The sequence below is a fragment of the Pituophis catenifer genome, unplaced genomic scaffold (assembly GCF_029215685.1).
Source record: "Pituophis catenifer annectens isolate HBS135680 unplaced genomic scaffold, rPitCat1.0.hap2 SCAF_1, whole genome shotgun sequence".
NCBI lineage: Eukaryota > Metazoa > Chordata > Lepidosauria > Squamata > Colubridae > Pituophis > Pituophis catenifer.
The window spans coordinates 20,168,030-20,183,511 of NW_027256881.1; the positions used below are offsets into that span (position 1 = coordinate 20,168,030).

The 15,482-nt window shown below is 42.2% G+C and overlaps 1 protein-coding gene across 2 annotated transcripts in view; it reads right to left on the reverse strand.

The window, feature by feature from the left end:
- Positions 1-6,074: 6,074 nt before the first annotated feature.
- SEPTIN4 (septin 4) overlaps positions 6,075-15,482 on the reverse strand; it is a 55,807-nt gene continuing 46,399 nt past the window's right edge. The window contains exons 11-12 of one of the 2 annotated variants that reach the window (XM_070932124.1): positions 12,718-12,817; positions 9,554-9,704 (exon numbers count right to left, since the gene is read on the reverse strand). In XM_070932124.1, the coding sequence (XP_070788225.1) occupies positions 9,648-9,704; positions 12,718-12,817 (157 nt within the window). In that variant the 3' untranslated portion in view covers positions 9,554-9,647. Of the gene's footprint in view, positions 9,705-12,717; positions 12,818-15,482 lie in introns of both variants that reach the window. The other variant, XM_070932122.1, reaches the window with a different exon arrangement.

The following is a 15,482-nucleotide window of genomic DNA, read 5'->3' on the forward strand; positions in this document are numbered from 1 at the left end:
CCCTTTCTCTGCTCCAAATTACCACCCCATTTAAACTGCTTGCCTACTCTGGAGATCCAAATGCGTGTTAAGGTTTTGTTGCAAGATTTAATGTACGTGTGCACATGCATACACCCATGTGCTGTCAGGCCCTCGAAAAGGCAATCTGGATTTCTAGAAGGACAGAAAGAGGAGGAAACAACTAAGTCACCCTTCTAAAGGGAGACTTCTGTGCATAGCTTGAAAATCTAGCCAACTCTTTCCAGGTTCAGGATAGACTCATGGGATGTGCATTCCCAGCCGTCTTCAGACCTGCCAGGGAGATTTGTTTTCACTACAACTCCCAGAACTCCTCAGGCAACATGGCTTTCAGAACTGTGCAACTCCCAGAATTCTTAGCCAGTGGTTTGGAGGCCAGGCGAACAAAGGAATTCTGGGAGTTGCAGTTCCAACCCATCTGAAAAGCATTCGATTGGAGAAGGATGAGCTAATCTATGTGCCAGGGTCAGCAATAAGAATGAGCAAACATTACTGGACCCTCATCTGGAAATGGGCAGCAGGTATTTTCCATCTGGTTGATCAGCAGTGGTGGGATTCAAGTAATTTAACAACCGGTTCTCTGCCCTAATGATTTCTTCCAACAACCAGTTTGCCAAACTGCTCAGAAAGTTAACAACCGGTTCTCCCGAAGTGGTGCGAACTGGCTGAATCCCACCACTGGTGATCAGCATAGCAGAAAGGAGCCTTCAGGGGGAGACCAGCTAAATTCCTCTTATCCAAGGATCCTTAAGACAACTTAAGAGACATATTTTTAACTTACCCTTGTGGGTTGTGGGGCTACATGACTAAATGTCCTCTTGTGCCAAAACAAAAAGCAAAAAAACACCCCTGAATATTAAAACCCTGTATGTCATAGGCAGGAGAACAGGCCCTGCTTTTTCCTTCTCTCTCCAGCTTTTTGTGGACATGAAGCAGCCATTCAGATTGCTATTTGGAAAAAGGCACATTCCTGTATCATTCAGTGCAACAGGAGATTGGCTTGATAGTCTTTAGAAGGAAAGAAAAAAAATGGAGCTTTTTCAGTTCCTGAGAGTACATTTTTAAGAACCTGAACCATGAAAGACTTCCTGGGTTTTCAATACTAACAGTGTGGGTGGCCATTGGAAAAAAAATAGACCATTTTCTTTCCTGGCATTCTAGCACCCAGGACAAACATTGGTTGTGCAACCAAAGTGCAAGAGGGTCAGGCAGGAAGACTTGAAGTTTAGCCATGCCAGCTGGGAAATCCCTGGAGACAACCTACCTCTGATTATTAGTAGTGCTGGTAAGAAAAGTCAGGTCTAGATATCAGTTTCTGGGCTTCTGGTTGTCTGGTTAGCTGCTGAGGGAGACAACATGGATCTTCTTAAACTCTTCCCAGTAGGCTCCTGTTCTTTTCAAGGGAACACCAGCATCTTTTTCATTTTAATTGAAGGCCATGTTATCGTTTAAGTTGGGGTTTTTTTGTTTTTTTTTTTGAAGGAGGGAAATATGGAGAAAGAAAACATTCCTTGCAATCTCAAAATGAATTCCCTCCATAGACTTGTGATCCAGCTTTGTTAAGTCCTATGTGCCAAACTTGCATACAGACATCATGGCTTAAAAAAAAAAGGGTAAATTTCCTGGATCTTCTTGCTTAGAAATGGGGAAACTTAAAAATGGCGGTCTGAAATTCTGCAAATTCAAAAGAAGTAGAAAGCAGTTCTCCTCAACCCATGGCTCACGTGTAACTACGCAGCTTCTAAGTCCTGAAATACATGGAATTGGAAGCAGTTGTTACAGTAGGGTGGAGTGCTGTTAGATTATTATACGAACCACATTCTTATAGGGACTAAATCTAAAATAATTTGGAAAACAGGTTCTTGTAGTTCCATATTTCTTCTCTTCTCGCTTCCCTGTCACAAATTGAAAGTATGCGTAAGATTCACTGTATGATTTGAAGGATTTGGTGAAATAGCACAAAACTCTGACCTGAGGTGAAATTTCAAATATTTCTGATTTTTATCAACAAAGCCTGCCCAGTATCTACGTTCATTCTTTGAAGAGTCAAGACTAAATGAAGACTCCCTATTTAAGAGTAGTGTACTAGATTTGGACAAAAACATTTTTAAATTTTGATTTTGCATATCTTTGAAGCTTCCAGACTGATACATCAACATTTTATGAACATCTGTTAGAAAAGGCTAATGCTCATATTTTTGTGAAAGTGCATTTCATGTTCGATGCAAAAGATGACAGACCTTGCGTATTTTATGATCGATCTTCAGAGGAAAGTATAAGCAAGTATCTCTGCTCCATTGGCACTTTTATGTACATCTATAGAAATTAAGTGTTTTTCTTGAAGAATTTTGATGGCCACTTGAAACTGTGCCCCAGAGTGTGGATGTTGCATTTATACCGGTGTGAGGATCATGACACTCCGAGCCTGATGTGGTCTCTCCCAACTATGGCTATGTGTAAGAGACACAGCAGAAGACCTGGTGGTTCTACCAAGAAACAAGAGAGGCTGGAGGTCTGCAGTAGAGGGCAAGGGTGAAAGGCTATTGGTTAACTCCGGTTCGGGCGAACCAGTAGTGATAAAAACTACCGGTTCAGGCGAACCTGTAGTAAAAAATGCTTTAAAAAGGTAAAAAAAAAAAATTCCGACAGTCGCATGGCACAGCTGTGCCGCGCGATCGTCAGAACCTTTTTTTAAACTTTTTAAAAGCATTTTTGCTACCTATTCGCCGGAACCAGTAGTAAAAATATGCTTTAAAAAGAAAAAAAATGTGTTGTCAATCAGTTGTGCCGGCTGATCATCGGAAACATTTTTTTTCTTTTTTAAAGCATTTTTTGACTACCGGTTCCAGCAAATAGGTAGTAAAAAAATGCTTTAAAAAAGAAAAAAAAAGTAGGCCACACCCACCGAGTCACATGACCATACCACTCCCAAGCCATGCCCACCAAGCCAAGCCCACAGAACCGGTAGCAACAAATTTTACATTTCACCACTGGTAGAGGGTGAAAGAGGAACCTGTTTCCCCCAGGCTCAATGTGTCTCTTGGAGAAGAGTACCTTTGTTATCTGATGGCCTAAAAGTCATTTTAGAAGTTCTGATTTCTACATTCATGCCTGCAATCTTGGTTTTAGACCATGTTTGACTGTCATTATCTTATCATAGCCAGCGAAGTCCCCGGTTTCCTATTCTACTCCCCTTTTAAGGGAGTCTGGTTTCCATCTTTCATGCGTTTCCTATGCTGTTCCCCTAATTCTTTCACACTCTTCAGGTGCTGCAGATTGCAGCCAGCATGTGAGCCGTTTTCCTGAGTCAGGCAGCTCTTCCACATGACTCTGGCACACATGGGGTTGTGTAGTCCCTGTCGTTCCTGCACTCGGGGTCATTGCTCTGTAACACAACTGAAGAGAAGAGCTTGTATTATTTGTTCACTCAGTCAATCTTGGTGAATTGGGGAGTTTATCATATTATCAGTCTGCCTCAATTGTCTTTAGGAGAAGTGTTAAGGGAAGGAACATGAATTAGACAAAGACTGTGAAACATTTATACGCACTTTGAAAATGAAATGTGATGCCCTCTCTGATGACAATGATCAGAATTCACAAAACTGTGATGTAAAATTAATTTACATGGAAATAATAAAAGTCCTTCCACTCCCTTGTTCTAGCCACCTATGACTTTCTTGATGACATTTTTATGGAGGATGTTTGAAAGCTTTTCAGATCCCTTTGCTGGCATTCAGAAGGACAGCTACACAGAGCTATGCTCATTGAACTGGATCCACTCCTTCATTCTTCCATTCTTAAGTGGGCAAATCTTAAATATGACCCCTGTGCTGCTTTGGTCCAGAAAGCCAAAGTCAACATCATAGATGTGGGGTGAAAGACTTGCCAAGCTTGTCAACTCTTGCCTCATTCCTAATATTCTAGATCAGGGGTCTCCAACCTTGGCAACTTTAAGACTTGTGGACTTCAACTTCCAGAGATCCTCAGCCAGCAAAGCAAAGCTGGCTGAGGAACTCTGGGAATTGAAGTCCACAAGTCTTAAAGTTGCCAAGGTTGGAGACCCCTGTTCTAGATAACAATTATCAAGCCACTTCCTGATTTAAGTTATCAATGCTGAGCTCCCTTTACAATGTTGTTAGTTGGTTTGCAAGGCAATAATGCAGGTGAAATATTGGAATTGCTTCAAATGACCTGGAAACATATATTTTTACCTCAACTTTTATTCTGGGCCTCTATTTTCAGTTTTTGTTTCCCTTCAGATCTGAATTTCCAACATCTTAGAGCCCTACTGTATTATGTTACATACTGCAGAACACCCAAGGATTCAATTGATGTATAAGATACATTAATTGAAATCTTAATGTGTTCTTGGTTTTTTTTTCAGGAAACTAAAGAGCGCACATCCTCTTCCCAGCATTCTTAGAAAATAGGTTACATTAGAAACCAAGCCAGAATTAAACCCAAGTTTCCCATCCTAGATGGTTACAAGGTTATTGGTTTCTTCAAGCCTATTCATAAAGTTCTGGTTAATCTGCGATCAGTGATATGAGCAAGCAACATGTGATTAGTAGTGTATCGCCACAGAGTAACATAAGCTGTCAATTTAGGATTGGGAGTTCAGTGTCAAGAAATATTTTCCTTAACTCTTTTGGACATCCCTCGGAAGGCCCATTGGTGTTCCTTGCTCTATTCTTACAAGCCTTTCTCAATTTTGGCAACTTTAAAATGTGTGTACTTCCAACTCCTTGCTGGCTGGGAAATTCTGGGTGTTGAAGCCCACACATCTTAAAGTTGCTAAGGTTAAGAAACATTGCTTTGGAAGCTGCACTTGTCTTCCTTCAACCTGGCAGCAGGGGCATATCCACACACCTGCATTAACATGTGCTCCTCTTGTCCTTGAGGTGGGAAAGAAGTCCATCAAAATAATTTGGACTCTCAACCATGTTTTATTTCTTTTCAATGAGACTGAGAAGTGAAGTGGTTCTTGCAGACTTAATCTTTGCTGCAGAGTAACAATCTTTGGATTCCCTACCACACAGCATTCACATAACAGTGGGAATAGCAACGCCCAATCATTCTGTGTAACATGCCAGGACATCTTCAAAGGGGCATGTTCTCAGGATGCCACCTCCAGCCCAACCTAGTCCAGCTCAGCCCAGCACAGAGAGGCAACCAGACGTCTGGAGTGGTACCACTGGTAAGGTGGTTTTCAAAAGCTCAGAATTGGCTTGGATCTTTCTGTACAAATAATCTATCCATTTTCCAATTATTTGGGATTACCTTAAATCAAGCATGTCAAACTCAATTCCATAGAGGGCCACTTCAGGGCTGTGGTTGACCTCGGGGGGGGGGTGTCTGGCTGGGCGTGGCCAACTGGGTGAGCATGGCCAGCTTGACGCCATTCCCCAAACTGCTGGCATGTTTCCTCTTCACATTGGGTAGACCGGGCCGAAGTTACGCTGGCCCGATGTTTCCTCTTTGCATTGGGCAGACTGGGCCAAAGCGATGCGGATAGACTGGGCCGAAGCAACACAGGCTGGTCCCTTACATTTTCCAGGACTGCCCCGCGAGCCAGATCCGACATCACTGGCCAAATCCAGCCTGCAAGCCTTGAGTTTGACACCCCTGCCTTAAGTCTAGGAATAAGCATATATGTATTAGAATGTTCTTTTTGCACACTGACCTGAGCAATGGGTCCTGAATTTCCCTGGGAACATGAGCTCTGGATGGTAAATATGCTGCTTCATTGCCTTGGCTGATGACTGTTCCAAAAGTATCTTCTGTTCCGAATACTGTAGAAGGCCAGTTCCACTTTTCAAAGAGTATCATTTCCCCAGTGTAGGAAAAGTATTTTCCAACCCAACAACAAACATTCTGTAGTGGATGTGAATCACTTGAATGAATTGAAGCTCTCACTGTTTTGTTGCAATGCAATCACAGACCAATCCCCACCATTAAATCAAAGATGATTTTCATACATCACACCTGGAAGACCCTTACTTTGGCACAATATATATATATATATTTTAAAAAAACTCAAGTCTCAAACAGGCTCATTGAAATTAGCTACTTTTATTGGTGGGATTAAAAAATAAACTACTAGAATGTATAAACATATATATATATATATATAATATATATTTTACAACCTTTCAATAAATATTTCCCAGCCCCAGACAACAGATAGAATTTTTCTCTCTTTTTTTAATAGGAAAATATCAAGATTTGAAAAATGAATGAATAAAAGCAGAAATGCTGTTTGAGGGTTCCTAAACATCCTACAGCTCTCTCACACACACTCATCTTTTGTTACTCCTGGGACTAACCCAGCAATTAAGGCAGTGAGAATAAAGGAATACAATGTTTTGGAAGCACTGTTGAGAGCACAGTGGACTATGCATTCAGGAGCATCCATGGGACGGGAGGGAAGAGGGAGAGGAGTTAAAAAAGCAAACTCCACAATTGTGGGTTCAAAGCCGTGTCCCTTTTTTTACATGTTGTGATGCAATACACTTAAAAAGGGACAAGGTTTCCAACACATAGTTGCAAACACCCTCCTGAATGTATTAAAACCTCCCCCCCCATACCACTGTATGCATTCCAGAATTCCAGCACTACATCTAATAGCCATCATGTTTTATGCTTAGCATCTAACCACAGCAGCTTATCTTCACAACATGAAGGTTAGAAACTTAAAAGATTGAAAAGAAAAGATAATTTTGGGGCTACTTCCTTTAGTTTTCTGCACTTTCAGTTATGGCACAAGAACAGTCCTCCTTGTATGCAACATGGAAGTTGGACTGAAGCGAAAGGGGGAAATTGCTTGTCTGAATGTGCTAATGGGCATCCTTGTGGTCGGCTGCTTCAGCTTTCACTATGCCTCGACAGGATATAATAAAATGATGTTTAAATAAGGTTATAAATAGTGATACTTTAGAGTATGTATGTATCCTGGAGGATAAATAAATAATAAAAAGTAATCAATAATTAAGAATAAGCACATCAAATGATAGCCATCATAATATCACAATAGGAAGATAACAATTATAGTTTCAGACAGGACAGCTTAACAGTACCAATCCAAAGCTTCCCCATTCCGAGTTTTTCTTCACATTATAGGGGGGAAATGGAAGAGAAATAAAGGGTGTTTACTAGTGAAAATTACATTCTCATCCCCCCCAATAATATTGCACAAATAAACCAGGTTAATTGCACAAGAAAAGCCTTAACTGGAAGCACCTCTATAAATATTGAAGCCAAGAGTATGGGGTCAGCCTCTGTAATAGCAGTTTGCTCTACCAATACTAGCAAGTAGTAATATTTCCTCCATGCAATGAAAAACATGTTTAAGTATACCAAGATATCTTTAAAGCACAGAAGCAGGCCAGGTTATGCTAGGCTAAGGCTAGGCTTTTCCCCCACTCTGGTCAGTTGGCAATCCTATTGCATTTGGAGCTGGGTGGAAAGGAATGGTTAAAATCTAAGGATTTCTTATTTCAAGACCTGCAATTTTGGGGCCTTTCTTTAATCAGAAGTTTCTGCAGGTTATGTTATAATAGTTACTATAGAAATGGTTCTACGATGCCCAGTGGGTTCTGAACCTTCTAGAGAAAATAACCAATATTCTCCTAGACTTGGCCCAGCTTACAAGTCTGTTTTGGATCTGGATTCATTGACATTGTGGCAGCTGTTATGACAGGCAGTTTATTAGAAAAGAGGATGAGACAGAAGGGTACTAACAGGCATCTATCAACAATTGACTCCTACAGAGCCTCCATGGCCAGAGGAAAGACACCACTAATTATCATTGCTACTAACATGAGAGCTTTGGTCTGATCCAGCATGTTCTCATGCTGTGCTGGCCTACAAATGAAAGGTTGTTAGCTTTATTCAGAAGCATCATCTTTTTGCTCCAGCAAGTTCGTGTCCTAGGCTACTTGCTTGCACTTTGAATTCCTCTCCATCCTCTGCCAATCCTCTGCTTCTCTTTCATTGTGGATCCTACAGGGAGAAAAGGCCTGTTTAAGGAAGGGCCATCCATACTTCAGCTCCAAACTGGAACAGCAGAGGTGGCTTTCATGGGGTTGCACCCATATCTCCAGTGAGATTGATCACCTTGGTTTTCTCAGCGCACTTTCCATCGGCACCACTCCTTGAAAGAGGAAAATGCCTTGTGGCCATGGTTGCCATAGTTGACCATCCTGGGTTCTGATGGTCCTTTTGAACAGCCTTGAAGTGAGGGAGACCTAGAAGAGTGGATGGGTTGGCTGTTTCTCTTCTTTTGAGAGTATCTCACCAACATTTTCTGTAAGCAACCAATCAGCTGGTTTGAGAAAGATGTGTCGCGTTGTTCCCTGGGATCTTCTTTCAAAGCGTCATTTAATGGCAGCATGCATCATTGGCGGAGACGGACATTTTAAGCAGATTTAGAAGACTGATCCCCATAAGAGCGGCAGCATGCAGATTCTGATCCTCCAGAGAGGGGAGAGTGCCAAGCATTTTTTTCAGACTTTTAGAAAAATTTCCATTTGGAATAAGCCACACATTACAAGATCCACTTGCTGAAAAGTCCTAATTTAGGTGTTCTTGATTGAGGGTATGAGCTGATACACATTCACAAAAGAGACACAGTCACTTAAGACACATGAGAAGGAACGATTTCGAATGAAACTGAATATCCCTTGCAAGAAGCCTGGTTACTTTGCACGTCCACCATGCAGCTGGGTATGCATGGATGTGCGTGGGACAGTAATTTTTTTTAAATTTTATCTTACTTTGATAAATAGCTTGAAAAACTTAAATAAAATTAATATTATTAGCTTGCAAAAACTATATTAACTCCCATGTTTTGACTCTCACTTATGAGGAGATAAATATAAAATAGAACAAAACAGAGTTTTTGCAAAGGGAAGTGCTTAAGTATTTAATTCAGTCAGAAGTTTCTCAGTGCAAGATTTCGGCAGCTCCCATTCATTTTAAGGGGATCATGAGAAATTTAATTGCTGGCCAGAAGTATTTTTTTTAAGCATTTCCAACATCTGAAAGTTCTCCATTTTACCATTTTATAGATCAGAATTTTGCCATTTCATCTCTCGTGTGCATATATTTTTGCCAATAATTTCAAGATGGACTTGGAGAGAATATCTTGTGTTTTGCGTATGCCTTTTTTTTTTTTTACTCTTGCATCTTTTTTACAACTGGGTTAGAAAGGAATCTAAGCAGAATCTTGTCAACCACAGTTTGCTGGTACAAATTATCGTAGTCTGCCTGTCGGATGAGAGTTAAGTTTCCTTTCAGTGCTGTGATTGCAGAATAGTTTGTCTCTGCACTCTACAGAAAAATCACCACAATGATGATCAGTAGCCAGACTGGATGGAGAAAGGAAAAGTTCCTGTGTGTTAGAAGGTTGCGGTAGCATCTTGAAGCCTTTCTGAGTTTCTCATTTCTTAGAGGGGTAAGTAATTGTAGAACTTTGGTTTTAAGGCGATCATTGCAGCAATTTATGTTTGACAAGGACTAAGTACTGGAGATGGGGTGAAATTCAGAGGGATGTAAACATTTTCTGCTTTGGAAGAATGCCAGCCAGCAGGGACAAAAAATATATTTGGGGAGGAGGCAATTTATGATTACTATGAATCTTCCATCTGCTGTTGGATTTTCTGCAACCGTTCCTGCAGTCTTCGTAACTGAAAGGAGAAAAATAAACCAGCAATTTATCTGCTTAATTTTTCTGTGCAAACTGAATGCCCAAAGCAACTTTCAAAATAAATACCTTCCGCCCCCTAAAGTACGAAATTGAAAATACCAAAACACATACTTTACACGACAAATTAACAAACTGTCTAAACAGGGCTGTCTAAAAGAGAGATACTTAAACATGTCTTATAAAACTGACAAGAATAGAGGTCAGATGTAGCTTAGAAGAAATATGTTCCACATCCGCAGGTTTCACTGCTGAAATGATGAAGCAATGTCCTCTTTGCCATAAAACCATGTTTCTCAAGCAACTTTAAGAGGTGCCAATTCGGCTCTCAGAATTCTGGGAGTTGAGGTCCACATCACATAAAGTTGCCAAGATTGAGAAACACTGCCACAGATTCATATTATACAATGGCGATGGCTAGTTCCATCCCTAACCCTGGCTTAGCACGTAATAAGAACCCATATCGTTCAATTACCTTACAGAACAATATATTATTATTTTGAGCTGCGGTGGTGCAGTGGTTAAGAGTGCAGTACTGCAAACTACTTCTGCTGACTGCTGGCTTCCTGCAGTTTGGCAGTTCAAATCCCACCAGACTCAAGATTGACCTTGAGGACCCAGATTGTTGGGGGCAATATGCCGACTCTGTAAACTGCTTAGAGAGGGCTGTAAAGCACTGTGAAGCGGTATATAAATCTACGTCTAAATGCTATTATGCAAACTCAGAATATAGATTAAATCAGTAGCCAGATGAAGTGCATTGTGACTGTACCTTTAATGTGTTAAGCCACCAACTTTAATGGACCTAAGAAACATTTTCCCACATTTGGAGGGGGAAAAGTGGAAGACAGAATTTTTTGTTGTTGTTGTTTCTATCTGATTCGTCATCCTGCCATTTACTTTTTTAAAAAATGTTTTCAACAATTAACAGGACAAAAGAATAACGGAGTTGGAAGGGACTTTTTAAAGTCTTCTAGTACAACTCCCAATTGGTGAACCACCCGGAGTTGCTGAAAGTCGGATGCATATAAATGTAATTGATGATGATAGTCATAATCTCAACCCCTGGGAAAAGGACTAATGATGTCACAAAGCCTTGCTCAGTCTCTCCTGGTAAAAAGACTCATGGGATACCAGCTTCTTCTTAGAGCAGGGGTCTCCAACCTTGGCAACTTTAAGCCTGGTGGACTTCAACTCCCAGAATTCCCCAGCCAGCGTTGCTGGCTGGGCAATTCTGGGAGTTGAAGTCCTCCAGGCTTAAAGTTGCCAAGGTTGGAGACCCCTGTCTTAAGAGCATTGTTCTTAAGTCTCAGCAACTTTAAGTTGTCTGGACTTCAACTTGCAAAATTACCCAACACCCATATTAAAGAAGGTAGCCTAGCTTTGTTTTTGATCTAATTATTATGATCAAGTGGTCAGAACCGCCACTTTTATTAGTTTACTTATTTATTAGTTCGATTTATATGCTGCCCTTCTCCGGAGACTCAGGGCGGCTTACAATGCATTAAGCAATAGCCTTCATTCTTTTGTATATACCTGCTTAGTAGGGCTTTTGGCCCCCCCCAAGCGGTATTCTTTTTTATACAAAATCAGCTTATTGCCCCCACAATCCGGGTCCTCATTTTACCTACCTTGAAAGGATGGAAGGCTGAGTCAACCTTGAGCCTGGTGAGATTTGAACTTGCAGTAATTGCAGGCAGCTGGCAACTAAGTGCTACTTTAACAGCACTTAGTCCACTGCGCCACCAGGCTCTCACTTTTTGCTGATAGAATTGAGTATGCTGGGAAAGCAGAAACGGGTGGGATGTGCAAATGTGCAAATGCACTACTCAGGTGACCCTGAGGACACAGACAACCTCCAAGTGACCTCAACGACTCTCTAAAACAGGGGTCCTCCAACTTTTTTAAATAGGGGGCCGATTCACAGTCCCTCACTGTTGGGGGGGGGCGGACTGCCTGGGTGGGTGTGGCTAGGTGGTCATGTGAGTGGGTGGGCGTGGCCAATTTAACGGTCCATATTTTTTTGCCTTTCTCCTTCCTAAGCTCCTGTTTAAATTGTTTTCAAAGACTTTTAATTTAAAGCAGTACTTTACAAGCCCAGAGCTGCTTTTCAAGGCTGCACCAGTGAGATCAACCCTCAGCTGGCTCGCTGGAAGATAAGGCCCATGGCAAGGGGCGGGGCTTAATCACACCACTCCACGGGCCAGATACTTTGCATTGGTGGGCCGTATCCGGCCTGCGGGCCATAGTTTGAGGATGCCTGCTCTAAAACAATGCAAATGACCGGTTGTCTGCAAGGAACATAAATCCTTCCATTCCCCACCAACCAGCCAGAGCTGAAGAAGCTTCTTGGATGAGAAGCGAAACGTCTTCAAAGAAAAAACAAGAAAGTTCAGCAGCCTCTTGAAAAAAAGGCACCTGTGGGACAACCATGATCTGGATGACTGAGAATCTCCATAGACACAGTGTGTGAACCTGCTCTTAAAAAAGCTGGTCAGCTTGATGTGTGAATCTGGCTTGCACTGAGCTAAATTGAGCTATATATGTTGTACAATACAGCTCTCTGTACAGGCAATCCTCGAGTTACAACTACAATCGAGCCCAACATATATGTTGCTAAGTGAGCTATTTGTTAAGTGAGTTTGTCCCATTTTACAACTTTTCTTGCCACTACTGTTAAGTGAATCATGACATTTGTTAAGTTAGTGACACGGGTGTTGAGTGAATTCGGATTCCCCATTGACTGCTCATCAGAAGATCGCAAAATCTGATCATGTGACGCCAGGACACACCATAAATACGAATCATTTGCCAAGCAGCTGAATTTTGATCATATGACCATGAGGATGCTGCAACAGTCGTAAGTGTAAAAAATGGTCATAAGTCACTTTTTTTCAGTGCTGTTGTAACTTTGAACAGTCACTAAATGAACTGTTATAAGTCGAGGACTACCTGTATGTTTCTGAATTCCCCCAAAACAGTACCCTGTTATTCACCTCCTCATCCTTCTCCCGGATCAGTTTCTCTGTTTCCGAGTCTGGCACTGTGGGCGTAGTTGGGATGGGGAAATCAGTCCCACTTTCTCGGGTTAGCTTGCTGGGTTTTTTTTTTCCAAAAAAAACAAAACAGGAAAGGAAATAAAAGAGGAGGAAATACATTAAAGTGTTCTCAGAGAAAAAACTGCCAAAAAAACGCTTGGGTATGCAATCCTACAAGATATCCCATTTGCTTCTCAATCAAACTGCTATATTTGGTGGCCAGCAAAGCACTTCTGTTACTTATTCCATGATATAACTCTAGTCTGGCTTCCCCCAGCTGTTTGAGGTTACTTTGCAAAGGTAATTAATAGTTTCATATTCATTTTTGGAAAAATCTCCTGATGGCAAGAATGGTTTGATGGTGGAACCAATTATCAAGAGAGGAAGTAGAAGAGAGGTTGGATGGTTACAAGTCTGGGATCTTTTGTCGGGATCTACATAGAAAACAGGTGGAAGATAGGACTTTTAGGCTAATGGCCCTTTCCAAATCATTTTGACCGATCAATCAATCAGAATAGAGCTGGAAGGGATCTTAGAGGTCTTCTAGACCAACCCCCTGCTCAAGCAGGAGACCCTATACCCATGATGGCAAACCTATGGCACGCATGCCACAGCTGATACAGAGCCCTCCCTGCGGGCACGCGAATCATCGCCCAGGTCAGCTCCACCATGCATGCGTGCACACGCGCCTCCGGCCAGCCAGCTGATTTTCGGGATGTGCGGGGGTCGGGGTGCATGCGGGAGACGTGCGTTCATGTGCGGGGGATCACGCGTGCATGCACCGGGGGGTCGGGTCACACATGCATGCACGGCGGGGGGGCAAGGGGGTTTTTAGGCCCAAGAGGCTGCAGGGAGGCCTACTAGGCCCAAAATGGGAAGTGGGGTGTGTGGCACCCCCCCACAGCCCGTTTTTGGGCCCAAGAGGCTGCAGGGAGGTCTACTAGGCCCAAACGGGAAGCGGGAGTATGTGGCACCCCCCCCCCACAGCCCGTTTTTGGGCCCAAGAGGCTGCATGAAGGCCTACTAGGCCCAAAATGGGAAGCGGGGGTGTGTGGCACCCCCCCACAGCCCATTTTTGGGCCCAAGAGGCTGCAGGGAGGTCTACTAGGCCCAAAATGGGAAGCGGGGGGGGGTCGTGTGCACATGCATGGAGGGCATAGGGGCCTAGGAGGCATGCACGCATGCAAAGGGGCGCATACATTGCACTATGGGTGCCGGCACATGCGTGTTTCGGCACACGAAGAGAAAAAAGTTAGCCATCACTGCCCTATACCATTTCAACCAAGTGGCTGTCCAGTCTTTTTTTAAAAAATCCTCCAGTGATGAAGCCTCTACAACTTCTGGAGACAAACTGTTCCACTGGTTAATTGTCCTCACTGTTAGGAAGTTTCTCCTTAATTCCAGGTTGCTTCTCTCCTTGATAAGTTTTCATCCATTGTTTCTTGTCCTGCCTTCTGGTGCTTGGGAAAATACGTTGACCCCTCTTCTTTGTGGCAGCCCCTCAAATACTGGAATACTGCTATGTCACCCTAGTTGTTCTTTTCTCTAGACTGGCCATACCCAATTCCTGCAACCGTTCGTATGTTTTTGTCTCCAGACCTTTAATCGTCTTAATTGCATTTCTTTGCATTTCTTCCAAAGTCTCAACGTCTTTTCTGTAATGTGGTGACCAAAACTGGATGCAGTATTCCAGGTGTGGTCTTACTAAGGCTTTATAAAGTGGTACTAATACTTCACATGATTTTGAATGCAATGCAAGACTAACCCCCAAAAGAAAAGCCCACACAATTGCTTTCTGGGAAAAGGGCTAGCTTACAATAACATGGGCTCTCTTAAAAGAAAATTCACACACACTCTCCATTCAAACTATGTTCTCGAGTCTCAACAGCAAACCAGGCTGGCAAACCTCCATCCGCCTGGTGTTTGTATTCATAGAATTTCACTAGTAACAGTGATTACTAGTAACTCTGGTAAGGCTTAGTGCAAATCCAGCAGTACAGTTAAGCATCTTATGTGCATAGAGTCAGGGTGCTCTGACTTCCAATAGCCCATCACAATTTAATAGAACTTTTATAGGAAATACATGAAAGCCAGACAGAGCCTGTGAAACAGAGGGCTGTGAAAATACTTACAGACCCCTCGCATCCTGGACATAAATTGTTTCAACTTCTACCGTCAAAATGACGCTATAGGGCACTGCACACCAGAACAACTAGACACAAGGACAATTTTTTCCCAAATGCCATCACTCTGCTTAACAACTAATTCCCACAACACTGTCAAATAATTTACTAAGACTGTATTACTATTATTCTTCTCTTCCTTACTAGTATCTATCTCTTCCCACTTATTATCGATACTATAACCATGTTGCTTGTATCTTTCAATTTATAGTTTTTGTTTCCTAGTGCGATTTGATAACTTATTAGTAATCTTGACTATCACTAAGTGTTGTATCTTTTTATTCTTGATTAATGTATTTTATTCTCCTTGTGTACACTGAGAGCATATATACCTAGACAAATTCCTTGTGTGTCCAATCACACTTGGCCAATAAAGAATTCAAGTCAAGTCAAGTCAAGTCAAGTCGTCTAGTCTAGTCTAGTCTAGTCTAGTCTAGTCTAGTCTAGTCTAGTCTAGTCTACTAAGATGCAGCTCTGGAGGTAAGTGTCAGGCATTATCTCCAGCCTGGCTGTGTAAGTCCTCAGCAATTACAAGCTTAC